General features: G+C 35.6%; 1 protein-coding gene across 3 annotated transcripts in view; it reads right to left on the reverse strand.

The window, feature by feature from the left end:
* LOC105876477 (large ribosomal subunit protein uL1m-like) overlaps positions 1-19502 on the reverse strand; it is a 43178-nt gene that overhangs the window by 11672 nt on the left and 12004 nt on the right. For all 3 annotated transcript variants that reach the window (XM_076007912.1, XM_076007913.1, XM_012774158.2), the window contains 5 exons: positions 14307-14562; positions 11756-11839; positions 11002-11073; positions 7258-7369; positions 4361-4467 (listed from right to left, as the gene is read on the reverse strand). In XM_076007912.1, coding sequence (XP_075864027.1) covers positions 4361-4467; positions 7258-7369; positions 11002-11073; positions 11756-11839; positions 14307-14562 — 631 coding nt within the window. The remainder of the gene's footprint in view (positions 1-4360; positions 4468-7257; positions 7370-11001; positions 11074-11755; positions 11840-14306; positions 14563-19502) is intronic.

Below are 19502 nucleotides of genomic sequence, written 5' to 3' on the forward strand. Positions count from 1 at the left end.
AGACATCTATGCTATTGTTTTATCAATGGAAAAGAAAGTTACAGAACATTATATGTGATATAATATCCTGTACAAAATAAATTTTGTAAGGGTATTTATGTTTGTTTATACTTTAACATTTCTGGAAAGGCAAAACTAAAACTATTAATAGAAGTCCCACAAGGAAACAATTGCAGGGAAGGGGGCTTCAGTGTCTCCTTACATGCTTTTGTGCACTGTTTGAATTAAACCCTGTGCATACATTTATTTGAAATTTTTTTTTTTTTTTTTTTGAGACAGAGTCTCACTTTTGTTGCCCAGGCTAGAGTGAGTGCCGTGGCGTCAGCCTAGCTCACAGCAACCTCAAACTCCTGGGCTCAAGCGATCCTCCTGCCTCAGCCTCCCAAGTAGCTGGGACTACAGGCATGTGCCACCATGCCCGGCTAATTTTTTGTATATATATTTTTAGTTGGCCAATTAATTTCTTTCTATTTTTAGTAGAGACGGGGTCTCGCTCAGGATGGTTTCGAACTCCCAACCTCAAGCAATCCGCCCGCCTCGGCCTCCCAGAGTGCTAGGATTACAGGCGTGAGCCACCGCGCCCGGCCTATTTGAAATTTTTTTTAAATATCAAGAGAATTGTCTGAATAGTAGAAATCTATTATATTGTTTTCTATATTATAAACTCAGATAAATCCTTTTAAAATTAGTTAATTACTATCTGAAATTAAACTGCTATTTAGAATATTAACACTGGCCAGCTACACACATATATCTCAACTTTAGTTTCATTTCTATCTTATGAAAAGAGCCATTGAGGGAAAAAAAGTTGAAGAAATGTACCTTTTCTCCTCTGTAGCCCTTTATTTTTAGTTTTATGCTTTAAAACCTTTCCCTTAAATCTGATTATTTAGCAACCTACTTTTATCCCAACCAATTATGCTTCATGCCAAGAGAGAAAATAAATGGTGACCACATGATAGCAATATAATCAATTAAAAAAATAAAATATTCCAATAACTTGTCCTATGTTCATGATGTCCAACATATCATTTGAGTGACATTTTCACTAATATGAGCATTTGATTTGATAGCATATAGACATAAAGCAAATTCAGGAATATGTAAGTTGTAGCTACAAATGGTAGGAAGGATTAAGAATGAAACTAATTTACCTGCAAGTACTGATAACAAAGGCTGGAGCATTAGTATACAGAGTGCTGATCTACAAAGGCATCAATTGCTAAGTTCTGACACTCAAGATGCTCACCCTAAGAAAGATCATTCAACTGATTGTATTTACCACTTTGATACAGAAGGAAAACTAGTTTAAACTACTCAAGACCAATTTCACGTTACACCAATATTAGAATCAGATCTTGAAGTGAAGATCCTTTGTAGAAACATAACAAGGGATAGCAAGACGATTTAACTAAAGTGAGACAATCTCTACTGTGCAGACAGAAACATAAAACTAATCCATTTCACTCTCCCAAAAGGTGTTTTTCTAAACCAGGAGTCAGCAAACCTTTCCTGAAAACAGCTAGACAGTAAACATTTTAGGCTTTGCCGGCCACATTCAATCTCTGCACTGGATATTTCATATAAATCGTATCATACACTACGGGAGTTCTGTGTCTGGCTTCTTTCCCTGGGCATAATGTTTTCGAGGTTCATCATGTTCCATGTAACTGTAGTCTGTTACATTTTTATTGCTAAATAGTATTGCATTGGATATACAGCACATTCTTAAAGTGGACAATTTATTAAGCTTTGACATACGTATACACTACCTATACACTCATGAAATCATCACCAGGTCAGGATAACAAACATATCAATTACTCCCAAAATTCATCATGCCCCTTTGAAATTCCTCCTTCCTGCCCTTCCCCACACACTTTTGTCCCCAAGGCAACCACTGGTCTGCTTTCTGTCACTATACATTACTTCACATTTGTCAGAATTGTACATAAATAGAATCATACAAGATGTACTCCTTTTTTCCAACTTCTTTCACTCAGCATAATCATTTTGAAATCCACCAATACTGTATGTATCAAGAGTTTTGTTTTGTTTTTATCACTAAAGAATATCTTTGTTTATATATTCATCTGTGATGAACATTTGGAATTTTTCCAGTTCTGGGCTATTACAAATAAATCTCATATGAACACTTGCTTACAAAATCTTTGTATGGCCTTATGTTTTTATTTCTCCTGGGTAAATTATCTAAAAGTGGAATCGTAGGATCATATTACAGTAGGTGGATACTCAATTTAAGAAACTGCCAAATGGTTTGCCATGGAGGTTGCATCATTTAACACGCTCACAGACACTATCAGTAGTGTTCCAGTCCCTCCACATCCTCACAACACTTTATGGCCAGTCTTTTTAATTTTATCCATTCCAACAGATGTGTAGTGATAGCTCAGTGTGGTTCTCATCTACATTTCCTAACAACTAAAGATGACGGGCACCTTCTCATATGTTTGTCATCGGTATATCTTCTTGGTGAAATGTGTTCAAATCTTTTGCCAATTTTTAAATTGGGCAGTTTTATTATGGAGTTTTAAAATTTTAATATATTCTAAATTAATCGGGTATATGACTTTCAAATATTCTTTACCAGTCTGTAATTTGTCTTTTTGTTCCCTTGAAAGCATCTTTTAAAGAGCAGAAGCTTTTAAGTTTTATAAAGGGCAATTTCTTTTATGGATCATGCTTTTGGTGTCATGTCTAAGAAATAGGCATTTTTATACACATTTTATAGATGAGGAAATTTGAGACATGACACCATTAAGAAACTTGGTTAACGTCTGCGAGGTCATAAGTAACAGAACAGGTATCCAAACTCAAGTATCTATAGTTCCAGAACAGGCTCTTAAAATTTCTATTTTGGTTTTTTTTTGTTTGTTTGATGTTTAGATTACAATGTTGTCAACCCTAAGAAACAAAAAGCACTGCCATGGACCTTTTGGGAACAAGAAAATTCCAACATCAGATTATAGCAGAGCTCAGAGTAAAATAAATTGGAAGTGAGCTTTAACAGTAATGATAGCAAAGAGAGGTTTCCCAATCTCTGACTGGATTAACTTGTTTTGCTACCTTTCTAAAAGCAAGCTTTTTACCATAAAACTAGCTGAGAAGCCAGGTGTAGTGATGTACACCTACAGTCCCTGCTACTCAGGAGGCTGAGGCGGGAGGATAGCTTAAGCCCAGGAGGAGTTCAAGGCCAGCCTGGACAAGACAACAAAATCTTGTCTCCAAAACAAAAAAACACCTAACTTTTTCTACATTTTTGATGATCTATAGTGGACACAGCTCAATGTGCTTGGACTACTAGCTGTTGGCTATGATGAAGAATTCCTTTTAAAAGTAAGATGGGAAGACAAAGAGGATTATTTGATTATTGAATAACTGCTACTCAAATAATTCCAGCCATAAGCAAGATGATATAGGGGCAAAGAGCCTGGACTCTTGAGGAAACTGCCAAGGTTCAAATATCTGTTCTGCCTTATAGTAGCTATGAAAACTCAGAAAAGCTATTTAACTTCTCTGGGCTTCCATGCCTTCATCTATAAAATGGGGGTGATGATTTTACCTCTCATAGGGTTGAGTATTAAAAGAATATATGAAAAGCATTTAGAATAGCACCTGACACTAGGTAGGCACTGTTTAAATTTTGCTAACAATATTACTCTTATTCTTAAAGTTACTGAACAGGAAAAAATTACCTATGTTAAAAGGCACTTTAGAGATTCTTTAGTATAAATAACTTTAATATTTCTAATGAGTATATATTTAAAAAATCCTATAAATTAGACATCTGTATTAGTGTCCTAAAAATGGCTTTGCATCTTCTAAAAGCAAATAATTTTCAAAACACAGAGATAATCAGACACAATCCATTAAAATAAAACAAGTTATTCAATTCCACTAAAGTATAAGCAAAAAATAAGAGAACAAAAAATACATACACAAAATAGATAAATAAGGCAAAGTACAAGTAAATGTCAGTAGGTAGCACATAACTCTGTAAGGAATTCACAAGTACCATTAAAATTTGAGTTTAATCTACAGAATAAAAAAATTGGCTGGGCACGGTGGCTCACACCTATAATCCTAGCACTTTGGTGAGCCAAGGCAGGAGAACTGCTTAAGGCCAGAAGTTTGAGACTAGCCTGAGCGATATAGCAAGACCCTACATTAAAAAAAAATTTTTTTTTAATTATCTATGTGTGTATTTAGTGCCACTCCTAATGCTAGCGCCAAGAACAAGTTCAAATGACTGGCATATTATAATATTATAAATTATTAATGAATTACTTGAACAAAAAAGAAAAAAGAGGGTTATTTGATAACTCCCATCATAACTTACTGTTGCTATCCTGGTCTCCAGAAAGTTCTCCCTTTCTTCATCTACCTTAATTTCATGTCCATTTTTAAATAGTTCAAGCATTTTGGGGATGTCACGGCCAATGGAATCTGGTTAGAAAAACAAAAATTCAAAATTATCACTACATCTAAATAAGTAGCAGAAATTATGGAATAAGACAAACGTGTATCCCATGTGAAAATGCAGCAAATAAGTTGTGGCAGATGGACTTTAGGGTAGCCCCCTAAAGATCCCCATTTCCTGGTGTTCATGCTCTCATATGATCCCCTCCATTAAGTGTGAATAAGACCTACAACTTGCTTCTAACCAAGAAGCAGAATGATTATTTGTGCATGATTACATTACATAAAACTATGATGCCTGTCTTGGAGGAGACTCTATCCCTTATTGGCTCTGAAGAGGTAAGCTACAATGTTGTGGGCTGCCATACAGAGGGCCGCAGGGCAAGAAGCTGAAAACAGCCTCAGGCTGACAGCCAGCAAGAAAAAAAAAACAGAAGCCCTTTGTCTAGCAACCTACAAGGAACCAAACTCTGCCAACACCCATTTGAGTCTGGAAGCAGAACCATCCCCAGTCATGTCTCAGATGAGACCAGAGCCCCAACCAACACACTGACTGGAGCTTTGTGAGATCTGTAAGCAGAGCACCCAGCTCAGCTAACATCTATTCCTGACACACAGAAATGGTGAGATAATAAATGTGTGCTGTTTTAAGGCACTAAATTTGTAGTAATGTTGTTGCACTATTACAGATAACTAATAAATAAGTATATGCAATGATGATACTTAACATACTTTAAAAACACAGATGACATATTAAAATAAAATCTATAGAATAATCTATGACAAAAGCTAACAGCATAGTCTTGAGACTTAAGAACTTTTACGTACCTTGCATAGAATATACCTGACCTCCTTTACCATAAAGAAAGTGAAAGAGCTAGATAGCAGTAAGATTTAGCAGTGGAAACAATATCATAACAACTGACACAGTTCGAAGTAGCTCACTACTACACAATGGTTATACAAACTAGCATGAGAAAAGAATGAAAAACTGAAAATTTATTGGATTCTAATGTCACTTTGTCCTCTACTAGGACGGAAAAAGAGATGCAACTAAAAATAGTAAGGAGAAAAATGGAATCAGAGTAAAAATTAAGAATTTCAAAGGATCATACAGGAAACTCCAAAAATAACTATACCCTCCTACGACTTAGTCATTATCACTTTAACACAAATTTAATACACAAAAATACGTATTTTAAAAATATGCTACCATACCATAGCTTAATCTGAAAACTTTTAATTCTGTGCATAGAAAATGTGAAGTATTTGAAGGGTAAGAAGAAATACAATGAAGAATGTGCCACTAAAAAGACACCACTCCCTCTGTGCCTCTTGCAAGTCTTCCCTGGATGAGTCAATGTGAGGAACTCGTTACGCAGAGAGCACAGCATACCCTCAGCACGCATCACTTCTGAGGGATTATCCCAGCAGTGGCTTAGTACCGCTCAGGAGCACTTCAGCTGTAAATGAAAGTAACTACCTATGAAGAACTTATAATCTAATTGGGAGATAAGGGACATACAAATGGAACAATGACTATTTTTCACTATCACAGTGTGATATAATTCAGTACTAAACAGTATGACAGCATATTAATGAACAGTAAATGCTAACAGTAGTACACAAAAAACAGACACTTGCTTTTCTTCCCAAATCTATCCATTAATGATACTGCTTATTAGGAAAAGTCCCTAGGCTTAAAAATCTCAGCATCATTTGATTCTTCCCTTTCTCCCCCTTACCAGTCCTAAACATTTAGTTGCAAAGTCCTAGTATCTTTGACATTTGTCTTCTTCACTCCAGTCTCATTATAAAGACCTTTATTAGTCTCTTGCAATCACACACTAACTGGTTTCCCTGCCTCTAGTTTCAATTCATGCCAATACATCTTAAGAACTCTTGCCAAATTAAAGCTCTAAAGAACAGATTATGTCACTTTCCACCTCAAAAACTTCTAAGGGATTACTTTTGAATATGCAATAAAAGTCCTTCTCAATATAGCATCGAGCTTCCTGTCCAACATCATTTTCCATTATCTTCTTCTATTTCAATATAGGGGTGGCATTCCCTACAGCCAAAGAGAACTAATTGATATTTCTTATACTTGGCCTCTAATTTCTGACTTACTCCAATGATTAATACATTCCTCATACTCAAAATCATATTCTCCTTAATCAATTCATCCAATAAATGTCACCTCCTTTATATCTACATGTCACCTCCTTTATGATGCCTTCCCCTGATTCTCCACCTATATGTAAACTCCTCCTCCACTGAACACCCATAGCACCTTGTGAATTTATTATTTAATATTTCACACTTTATAACATGGCTCTTTATGTAGCTATCTTATAGCTCTATGAGATATCTTTAAGGGAAAATATCCATAATGGAAAAATTCCCTAAGGGAAAATACCTGCAGAGCCATGCACATAGTCAGCATTCGCATATATGTTGAATGTTTAAATAAATGAGCATACATATTAATTGATAAAGAAATATAAAATTCAATAAAACAATGTGATGATAACATACCTAGTAGATAATACATTGTATTTATTTGGAGCTAGGCTATAATTTAAATTTAAAGAACCCTTATTATAAAGTAACTACATTTTCAAATTATATTGGATTACCAATATTAATGCCAAAGGAAAAAAATCAATCCTCATGTTCTCATATAAAACAAAACTCAAATACCAAGACATACTATTTATTCTACATAAGTATTAACAACTTTGTTTCCTAACCGAACAAAGTTAAGATAAAAGTTTTTCATAGTATATTGAAATAATACAAAGAATTCTCTCTTACTTCGAGTTTGCTTTGGAAATCTTTTTTTCAGTTTCTTCTTCAATGGATTAAGCTCGGGCATTATTTCTGGAATAGCTACATAAAAGTCTACATGAATTTCATCATCCAAAATCTGAAAATGAAAAAAAAAGATAATCTTAGATTAAATGAAAAGCTTTATTCTTCTGAGAATAAAGTAGAATTTAGTAATTTCCCTTACAATTCAGACAACAGACATTAAGCACAATTATTTTCTTCAAACAAAAGGATCATATGAATACATTTACCAATTATGAAAACCATCAAAAGCAAAACATTTTCTTTTTTTAAAAAACATATACAATTTTTATTTGTCAATTAATAAAATAAATTAAAAAAATGTAAAGGCACTTTGCTCTTTGGCAATAGATACAAGGCCCAAAATGTATCCCACCTTCACCCTCCATAGAGGTTCAAACTTTCCCTTGATCCAAAAGGCACCTCCAAGGTGCTTGAGCAGAAGCAAAATATTTTCTTCTGTTTTCTTTTAAAAACAGCTATATCGATTTTGTAAAAAAAAAAAAATACTTAATGATTTTAATTCTTCCATGGGGTTGTGCTAGGCAAAATGTTATAAACATCACACTGATGTGCACATGGCTCACACAATTCCACTGTTGAATTCATATGTCCTTTAAAACTAAAGAAACCTACTAAAGCTAAAATTTTTGCAATAAGTCACATGTAACATTAATAAGCACTAGCTACCAAACTCACTAGCAACCTAATTTAGCTTCCTAAATTTAGAGCATCAAGAGAACTGAATCTGTAATTATTTTCACAAAGAACTGAAGCTAAAATTTCCTTGCCACCAATAACTAAAAATAAAAGAGGAGGGGGAGTGATCAAAGACAAGTTCATTTATAGTATATTAGCTATACTTTATTTCCATTCTCAGAGCAAAGGGATTATTATTAATATTCAATTTTTAGAAAACATTTTTGATTAATTCAGGCAAGCAACCAAAATAATTATTATACGACTATGATATACTTAAAAATTTTGTTGATTATAAAAACAAGCAACTTTTTAGAATGATACTGCCTTAGAAACAAATATTTCACCAATAATTCTTTTTGCATGAAATCTTACCACAATATGCTGGTCAAAACCTTGGGATGGGGCTACACAGTGAACCCTAAAAACTTGAACTCCAGCAAAACTAAGCAGTGATTATGGAATTTTATCTTCCTGTTACTCCTTAAATAACATAATATGCTCTCCATAACAATAACAATTACATGAAATGAGCACTTCTCATGTGCCAGTATTCTGCTAAATATTTTACAAGGTTTAGTTCATCCAGTCTTCAAAATAACCTTATAAAGTAAGTACTGACATTGACCACACATTCCAAATAAGGAAACTGAGGGCTCAGGGAGGACCAATCAGCCTGTGCCCTCATAAGAGGCAGAGCCAGAATTCAAACACAGGAAATATGGTTCTAGAACCAGGGTGTTCATCCCTGGACACATGAAAGCAGAGGCAATTTTGAAATGTCAAAGAACTGTATGCGAGATTTCTATTCCAAGACCTTCCAATATTAATTCTTTGACATGTTCCTTTAAGTTTAAAATTATGTTTAAAAGTTACACTATAACTAATCTTAAGATCACATCTTGGAGTGATACAAAACTGTGAATGGAAATCATGCTCTGAGAGACAAGTAAAAACATGAAAAACTTTAAAATCTCTCAGAAGCAGGCATATCCATGATATTTCAAAACAAAGGAAAATGAATTTAATACAAGTGTTATGTAAGATATCACTACAAGGTCTCTAAATTCATCCTACTTTACATTTTACAAGAGCAAAGTGAAATAGTAAATTAATTTGAAAATACAATAATGCATTAAAAATTGCAGCATGATACTATTTGCAAAATTGTCCTGAATTTACTTCATAACCTGAATACCTTCTAAAAATAACATGGACAAGCTTTAACTAATTCTTGCAAGGTAACTTGTAAGAATATACTCATGATGATGATTTACAGGCGGCATGTTCCCATTAAAAACAGACCACCACTGAGGCCCTAAAAAGAAATTCTATACTTATAATATTTCATATACCAAAAAATTTCAAAATGTGTTTGGCTTCCTTATTTACTTTACTTTTTAAAATGTTTCATTTTCTGAATATACAGTGGCATAACAGATTCTGCTCAATTACCATTTCTTTCTTGAGAAGTAAGTAATTTCTAACTTAACATTTGAGAAACAGAGGAGTGGCTATAACAGTTCTACAAGATAGTCTTGTGCTTACAGGAAGAAAATAGATGGGCCAGGCACTGTGGCTCACACCTGTAATCCTAGCATTTTCAGAGGCCAAGGCAGGAGGATTGCTTGAGCCCAGGAGTTCGAGACCAGCTTGGGCAACAGTGAGACCCTATTTCTACAAAAAATGTAAAAATTAGCTGGGTGTGGTAGCTTAGGCCCAGCTACTCAGGAGGCTGGAGCCAGGAGGATTGCTTGAGTCCAGAAGTCTGAGGTTGCAATGAGCTATGATCACACTGCTGCACTCTAGCCTGTGTGACAGAGGGAGACCCTGTCTCAAAAAATAAAATGAAAAAAAATAAGATGGAAGATAGTATACACATTTAATAAGATTAGTTCTCTGATTCCAGAGACCAAGCTCTACTCCCAAATTCCCAAGCATTTGTGGTATGTTTATTTTTTAACAATTAAAAAAAATTTTAATTTTAAAAATTAAAACTAATGACACATCAGAAAGAACTGTGTACATCCTCTGAATTTGACCTAGAACCCCTATTAAAGCATAATCTCTTCCTATTTTCTACTAGTTCTGCTCCCAGAAATCATTCCGGAGACTCAGTTAAAAATTCAAAATCCCCACCCAAATTTAGAATACTTTTAAGGTGGAACAAAACAAACAAGCACTGTTGTATATCCCAAAGGATGAGCCCAGTTAAAAGTTCTCCAGATGGAAATATGAATACGAGACAAAGGATAAATTTTCAGGTCACTTTTTCTTGTCTCTCCCCATCCCCCAAAATTCCATAATCCAATGATTATATTTAGAAGAGAAGCTTTTGGAGAATATTAGGAAAATCTTCTGTGTTTTCAAAAATAACTCCACGCCTCTTCTTCCAACTTCTTAAAAAAATTTTTTTGTTCTTGTTTTCAAACAGGCTCTAAAAACTCTTTGTTATTTTCCAAAGGCAGGCTACATAATCATTTGTCTCTACCATGCTGAGCCTATACCACTCTGAACTGTCTAGGGGGTAAAAGTTAAGAGGAACCAAAAGCACCATATTATAGAGGTCAGATTGAATACTTTGTCATCTACTAAGTGAATCATACTTTCACTCTAAAAAAGCAAAACAAGTATTTGATCTTCAAAACATGAATAGAGATATCCATGTGTGCCACCTTTGGATTTCATTTTAAATCTCTCATTCAAAACCAGAGTCATATTGCCCTTTCCAGTCTACCCACAAAACTCTCATAGACAAAAAGGAAGCAAAAAAAATTATAATATAAATCAAGTATATTCAATATGATACTATCTGGATAGTTTATTCTTAGCTTGAGTTTGAAACTGAAAAAAGTAGGAAAAATGTTTCCCTGTTCTCATAAAGCCCTACTAAACATTTATCACACAGGATCTGAGCCTCGTGGTTATGTTCCTCATGTAATAAAGCAATGGATGGCAAAGATAACAGACCAATCTCTATACCTAATGAACATGAAAACAACACTGTACCTTCTGAATCAGATTAGTTCCTCCTGCAAAAGCAGCTCCATTTTCTTCTGCTATTTTAACCTCTGATGCATTCTACCAAAACACAATAGTTTGAAATATCAATTTTTAAAATAGTTTGCTTTCAAGTATTTCATCAGAAATAACATCACAGTTCATAATAAAAATTGCGGTTTTTATTTTTAATTGAAAATATAACAATTTTCAATTAAATGCTTCCAGATATATTCAAAACAAATTTAGTTTATAGGTAATTATAAAACAAATTCATAAACATATAATAAACCAATATTTATAATACAAAAAGACTGACAAAGTGCTTTATTATTACATTTGTTATATACTTGACTTTCTTGACTTTCCAGACTACATATCTTTAAAAGTAGTAGTTTCTGAGCCACCGAAGCACTAAGTGGTCCCATTGCTTTACAAAAATCATACTGTTGTTTGGGGAAGAAGTTTGAATAGGAAGGAGATAGTAGGATAAATTCCACACTTCCTTTTGATTTCTTATGAGAAACAATGTGATGGACTAGTAATGATGAGATTAACATTCTAAGTTAGCACTTTCTCAAACTAGTGACATAACTTCAAATAAATAATCTAACTGCTTTGAGCTCCAAATGGGGAAAATGAGACTAGATGAATGTTAAGATTTTCTCTAATTCTATTTATTCAGTTGTTCTCATCATTGATTACTGTGATTTCTTAAAAAAGAGAGAGACAAAGAGAGAAATGGTTGGCAAAAGTTACTCACCCGTGTAAATACAGCAACTTTATTAATTTCTGAGGAGAATGGGTATGGTAACCTAAGAACACTGGCAAATGGCTCCACTTTTTTCTAAATATACAACAGGAGAAAAATTATGAAAAGTTTATCTTTTCTATATTTCTCATATTCTATCAAAACCAGAACTGGCATGTTTTGTTTTTAGTGTTTTAATTCTACCATATGTACACTAGTTGATCCAGAAGTATTCACTGACTACAATATTAATGCATAAAAGATTAAATTTATTTTTCAAGAAACCATAATAAAAAATCTAAGTCTTTCTTCCCAGCTTCATACTCCCATGGCACTTGGCTTCTATCTCTATGTCATTCATCATAGTCTCTCAAATATTATGAGTTTAAGCGTGTGTTTGCATATCTATATCTTCCCAGCATCTAATACAATGCTTTCCATCTGATGAATGTCAATAAATGTTTGCTACCTTGAATTTTCTTAAAAAAACATGTAATTTTCTAACACCATCAAGGAGGACATGAATACAGCTAAACATAATGAACAATAGACAACAGACAGCTGATGTGCCCAGTAGGTAACCCCTAATTGCCATCATTGGCTCTAAACAACCAGGAAATGTAAACCCGAAATCCAAGACAGACTGCAAAAAATAAACGGCTCTTCTGAGTGGATCTAAGGTGAAACAACCTGGACCACTACCACTTTCAGATGTACTTGGGAAGTCAATTGAAAATCCAAAATAAACAATGGCATGCATTTGAGGCATTCTAATACAGGTACAGACTCAGAACCAATCTGGTCAGTCATTTTGACTAGGGACCTATCAAGAACTAAGGCTCAGATCTCTTAGAGAGACTTCACAAGGAAACAAGTTCTAGACCCTCCATAGTCTGGGGGTAGCCTTAAGGTTTGGAAGAATGAAAAAAGGGATTGTCCCCTAATAAAACTGATTGAAAGATTAATATTTTTAGAAAAACTTTGAGTTGAGATATCGTCCTGGGGATTTCTTTTCGGATAAAAAGGCACAAATTCTTAAGCACACTTTATATCTGCCATGAAACTTTGTTTTATCGACTGGCATTCCTTTGTCATTAACATGTCACAACTAGTTTCACTAAAATTTTCACTGATAAACTATCATAATAATAGCATCCTCTGCAGCACACTGGCTTGTTGTACAAGCAACTCTGTGAAGAACAAAAAAAAAATGCCTTAGGAAGACAATAGTATCTTTTTGATGTCATTAGTTTACAAGTGGCTTCCATACATGAAATGAAGCTTGTGGTCCTTCAAGACCTTGTTACAAAGGACATTAACAGCTGACTGAGAAAGTGATCATCTTGAACACTACAAAATTTTTTAAAATAAAAGAACACTATAGTATAAAATAAAAATTGTAACATGGCTGATATAAACTATTTCTAATAAATGAGAACCAAGTAATGAGACAGATTTCGGTTTATATCTTAACTCTGCCCCTATTCTATGACCTTTAGCAAGTTACTTCATTTTCTGTGCCTCAGCTTCCTCTTTTGAGATTATTATAGAATTAAATGAAAAAATTCATGCAAAGCAGTTAGCATTGTGGCTGGTACACAGAAAAGAGTTTAGTAAATGCTGACTGTTGTTATTAAGAACTTACTAAGTCCTTTACATGCATTATCTCATTTAATCCCCACTGTAACATGAGCTAAACATTTTAGCCCCCTTTATAGAGATGAAAAACCTGAGATTTAGAGTTTAGGCAATAAACCCAAGGTCAAAGAGCAAAGAAGCACAAACTCAAAAAGGTACAGAGGGATTCTGAAGGTCCTTACATACGTAATCTGACTCCAGGACCCATGCTCCGAAGCACTACACCATACTGCCTCCTCCTAGGTGCTCTATTATTGTTGTTGTTAAGGCTGTTAAATTATATTCAAAAACTTACAACTTCTAGTTTGGCCAAAAAAGGTATCCCCAGAATAAAAATTAAAATGTATTTTCTAAAAAAATTAAATCTCTTAAGAAGCTTATAAAATTAAGGGCTATAATAGACCTCAATAATAATTTAGTGTTTTCCCTGCTTTTAGAGTTTTATAATCAATAGACTTCAGTAGAACTCCAATATATAAACAGATAAAGCAGACGGGCTCTGGTTGAAATAGAGAGAGGACCCTGGAACCCCACCTATGCAAACTTAGTCTCAACCTGGGACTCTAAGGAACAAATCTGAAAGACACTGAGCTAATAAAAAGCCCTTATTTATAGAGAATAACAAGACACCCAGGAAGCTTAAGTCATTTTCCAGAGTTACAGTAACATCTCAGGGAACTTAACACTACTTTTTGTTGAAATTTATACTAGTGACTCTTTCGGGAAATAGAAGATATGTGTTCATCAACTCTCCAGAGTGTTTTCAAAATATTTTCTATTTGGAAAATTAAAAAACAATTTTTTCATGCTAAAATACAGAAAAAACATCAGATTTTCTAAAACTTACAGAGACAATTTTAAAAATTAAGAAACACTAATTCATATAGCCACTGTTCACAAACTTATTTTAACTGAGTGTATGTACCTTCTTTCCCAGTGCCATATCCAGTGTCAAATCAAGAAAAACACCTTGCTTTGGATTAGTGAAGTCAAGAACTTGAAATTTCTTAAGTAGGTGAATAGCTTTTTCCACATCATATATCTGCCTTGGGTATAACCGTTTTAAATAGACATCATCCTCAGGTTCACCTTCCATGTACGAGTATGACTTTATTTTCTCTATATCATCTTTTTTTTCAGCTGGTGCTTTGTCTTTAGCACTTTTTGTTTTCTTTGCAGGCCTTAAAAAAGATAAATTCAAGATCAGTTATATCAATATGTATTGAGACTTTTTTTTAAAAGCTAATGTACATAAGGCAGAGAAAAAATTAAAAATTTTTATTTTAATTCAAAAGCATAGATTGCTTTACAGTTTTTCTAATTCAACAAATATTAAGTGAACTTTTGTACTGTTTGCAGTCATGAATAAACTGAATAAGGCACTGATGCTGCTAATAAAATGTGGTAAATACTATGAGAACATTATCAAAACCTTACAGAAAAGACATTTAATTCAGTATAGGAGGCTAGGAAAAAGTTCTGCAAGAAATTACCTCAAAGTCAAGTCTTGAAGGATAAGGAAGAGTTTACCTATATATATATACCCCCAAAAAGTGAAAATATATGTCCATACAAAAACTTGCACACAAATGTTCATAGTAGCATTATTCATAATAGCCAAAAAGTAGAAACAACCCAATGTCCATCAACTGATGAATGGATACATAAAATGTGACATATCCTTATAATGAATATTAGTCAGCAATAAAAAGGAATGATATACTGATACATGTTACAACCTACATAAACCCTAAGTGAAAGCAGCCAGTCACAAAAGATCAGATATGTTTCTATTTATACAAAATAACAAGAATAGGCAAGTCTATAGAGACTGAAAGTAGATTTAGCAGTTGTCTAGGGCTGACAGAGGAGGTTGAGGGAATGGAGAGTGAAGGCTGATGGGCATGGGGGTTTTTTGGGAGGGCAACAAAAATGTTCTAAAATTGGCCACAGTTTGCTGACTCCTAAAATAAAAGGGTAAAGTAGAAGGCAGGCAAGAGTGGAAGATTAGGCTGGAAAATCTAGATCACAGAGGGCCTTCTCTAGAGGCAATGAGCAGTCAGTGAGCAGGAATAACACCTGTATTTTAGGTAGAGTATCCTAGCTACAATATAAGGGATAAATCTGAAGGAAGCAGCATTGGAGACAATTAAGAGACTATTCCCTCCCTTTCTTCTTAAGAAGATATGAGAACCTGAACCAGAGCAGTGATGGTAATAAGGCTGGAAAAGATAACAGATTGGAGAAATATTTACATAGTAAATATTGAAGACAGGGAAAGGAGAAAGAAAAGACTCTAAAATACTTCTTAGGCTTCTGGCTTCAGTGACTAGGCACAGAGTAGTATGATTAAGACTGGAAATAAAGAAAGCAAAACAGGTTTCTGGTGAAGGAGGTAGTCACAGAGATGAGTCCAGGTTGGGGTATACAGAGTTTGCATGTGGGGTAGATTGTATCACTGGTCTCAATTCTTCACCCCTTCTCCATTCAAGCCCCTTTGCTAAGTGACTTTGCAGTTCCTCCCACTAAAAAGTATATTTCTGTGGATAGAAAAATCCAAACTCTGAAATATTTGAAAGAAGTTTATTCTGAGCCAAAATTGAGGACCATGACCTGGAGACACTCCCAAGAAGCCTTGAGCAAGTAGACTCCATGTGACTGGGTTACAGTTCGGTCTCATACATTTCAGGGAGACAAGGGTTACAGGTAAAGTCATAAATCAATACGTGGGAGGCATACATTGGTTTGGCCCGAAAAGGTGAGCCATCTCAAAGCAGGGGCTTACAGGTTATAGGTGGGTTTAAAGATTCTTTGGCTTGTAATTGGTTAAAGACATGAAAATTTGTCTAAAGGCTTGGAATGTTTCAACATAAGGAGCTATTACCATAGATAAGCCACCAGACATAGATTTGTTGTGTAAATTGAGGACCTACAGGTTTGTCTTGCATACTCTTAGGCCTGTTAATAGGTTACAAAGGATGTTCCTAAGAAGGAACAGGGACATGGTAAGGCGTGTTTTGACCTTCCTCCTGGTAGACAATTTAGTTTTAGGATATTCCCTTGGCCAAGAAGGGGTCCATTTAGTCAGTAGGTGGAAGGGTGAGCCTTAAAATTTTACTTTAGTTCATACTTCCCAGCCCCTTGATTTGGCCAAGTGAGTAGTTTTGGCTGACAGAATAAAGCAGAAGTGATAGTTTCCCGACTCTAAGCTTTGGCCATAAGAAGTTTCATTGTTTCCACTTCTGTGTTTGTATTTCTGACATTTTCATTAGAAGAACACATCTAGGCTAACCCAAAGGTAGGAAGGAGGATAAGAGACACGAGGAACAGAGCTGCCTCCACAAAGCCCCAGGCTACTATACATTAGACAATTCTCATCTGACCTCTAAACTCACAGATACCTATTAAGTCCAGCCAAGATCATCAGAGACATCCACCTGAACCCAGACTCAGTCAGTGACCCACAGATATGCAAGCAATGATAAATAATTGTGAAATGGTTTGTTACAGCAAAAGCTAAAAAGGTGTTTACAAAATACCTAAGAAAATACGTTCAACAGGTAATTGCAGGTAAGAGTTTGAAACTAAGAAAAAAAGAACTATAAGTTATATAATTTTCTCAGCATTAATTCAAATCATACCTGTAGTCTTAAAACCACACAAGTTTTAAATCAGTAAAATAGTACTCTGGAAAGATGTTTGAGTTCTATGGTAAGTAGAATAATGGCCCCCAAAGATATCCATATCCTAATCCCCAGAACCTGTGTATATATTAATTTACATGGCAAAAAGGACTTTGCAGATGTGATTAAGGTTAAAGACCTCAGGATGGAGAGATTATCCCTAGATTATCTATGTGGGCCCAATCTAATCACATAAATCCTTAAAATTGAGAGCCATTCCCCTTCCCCAGCTGCAGCAGACAGAGAGAAAAGATCACACTGGAGAAATTCAAGCAACCTGCAGTTGTTTTGAAGATGGAGGAGGGGAGCCACAAGCCAAAGTACACAGGTGGCCTCTTGAAGCTGGGAATGGAAAAGAAACAGATTATCCCCTACAGTCTCCAGAATGGAACTGCCAACACCTTGATTTTAGCCCAGGGAGAACCACATCAGATTTCTGACCTACAGGACTATAAAATAAAAAATTTGTATTGTTTTAAGCTTCAAAGTTTGTGGTAATTTGTTATGGCAGCAATAGAAAACAAATATGGGGTCCCATACAATTTATGTGAAAGAAATGAATGACATTAGAACAAATTTCTTTAAAAAGACCTCAAACACCGATCCAATATATAATTCCACTCTCACTTTTAGCACTCAATAAATCCTATTACTACCACTAGTAATAGTATCCTCCCAGCTAATGAGCAATTCAACAGAATAGCAGATAATGACGATGTTCATTTTTAACGGTGTACAAGTCTCTGATGCTGGTTTATTCATTGCCTTTTAAACTAAATGCATGAGTTCTGCTTCCACTTAAAATGTAAAAGCTGGAAAGACCACTAACAATGAGAAAGAGCTGGATAAACCAAGTAGCCTGAAATTCAAGGAGAGTCAGTCCCTACCCCAACCCCCACTGGTTTCCCCTGTGGCAGAACATGAGAGAAAGGCAAGCAAGTAAGAAACAATCAGCTAATCCTAGCTCTCTGGGAGGCCGAGGCGGGCAGATTGCTCCAGGTCAGGAGTTCAAAACCAGCCTGAGCAAGAGTGAGACCCCCGTCTCTACTATAAATAGAAAGAAATTAATTGGCCAACTAATATATACAAAAAATTAGCCGGGCATGGTGGCGAATGCCTGTAGTCCCAGCTACTTGGGAGGCTGAGGCAGGAGGATTGCTTGAGCCAGGAGTTTGAGGTTGCTGTGAGCTAGGCTGACGCCACGGCACTCACTCTAGCCTGGGCAACAAAGCGAGACTCTGTCTCAAAAAAAAAAAAAAGAAAAGAAACAATCAGCTAAAATCTTAGGGCAGATGTGACAGTATAAACCCGGGGAGATCCAGACACACCGGGCATTCACACTCAATTCACAGGCTCTTTTCCATGCACCTCCTATCAGATGCTCCCAAGAAAGACTGGAGCAGGGCAGCAGACTAGAAAGCTTCCCCAGAGGGTGCAGGCATGGAGAAAAGGCACAGGTAAACGCCCAGTGCATCTGGAGAAAAAGAAGAAGAAAAAAAAAATGTCCACACAAACTTCTACCCCTGGAAACATGGCAAGAAACAGTCCTGACCCCAGTAACCTATACCAATCCAGCTAGGGAAAGGCCAGGATACTTCCCCACAAGACCTGCAACAGATACACAGTACCGTGGGGGAAAAGGAGCAGAAATGCTCCATCCCCAAGCTCCAGTCACACTGAGCCTGCTTAAGACCAAGGCTAGATCTAGACAAGAGAACCCCTCCTACCACCCATCCCCAGCTCAGCAAGCACTAAGGAATAAGCAATAGCAGTCTACTGCTAGGGGAGGGGGCAAGAGCAGAGAGGGTGACTCCCCTCTGCGGCACAGCTGCACAGGGAAGGCAGAAAACTGAGCGGGGAGCAGGAACACTGAGAAAAACCCTCCAGCAACCCAGCCCCCACCCTAAGCACAAGATAACTGTATAAAAATTTGAAGCTGGTGATAACCATGGCAACGACAAAACCAAATCCTAGCTCAACCCCTGACTAAACTGACTCAACGCTCTGACAGATGAAGAGGCATGCCTGTTTGCAGGCATAAATACTATTTACTTCAGTCTCTACTGTTCTATGCAAGATGTCTGGCATTCAATAAAAAAATTCTGAGATACACAAAGAAAAAAAAAACCCACTGTCAAGACAGAAACAGACTCAGATAACCCACTGATCGTTTTTTTTTTTTTTAACCAGTATCTGCTGCTAGCAAACAGAGGACATGCTGCACAGACACAGGGCAGTTGAGAGACCCAGAATGAGAAGAAAAGAGAGAAGCCAGCACATGCCCCTCTGCCCCATCTCAGATCCTGATTTTTAAAAAACTACCCATGAAGAAAACTATTTTTTAGTATATTATAGTCAGCACATTAAAAAATAAAGGTATAACTAAAACTATGAATACTATGATTCTCATCAAGCTACTAAATAACTCATTGTCAGAC

The sequence above is a fragment of the Microcebus murinus genome, chromosome 11 (genome assembly GCF_040939455.1).
Source record: "Microcebus murinus isolate Inina chromosome 11, M.murinus_Inina_mat1.0, whole genome shotgun sequence".
Lineage (NCBI taxonomy): Eukaryota > Metazoa > Chordata > Mammalia > Primates > Cheirogaleidae > Microcebus > Microcebus murinus.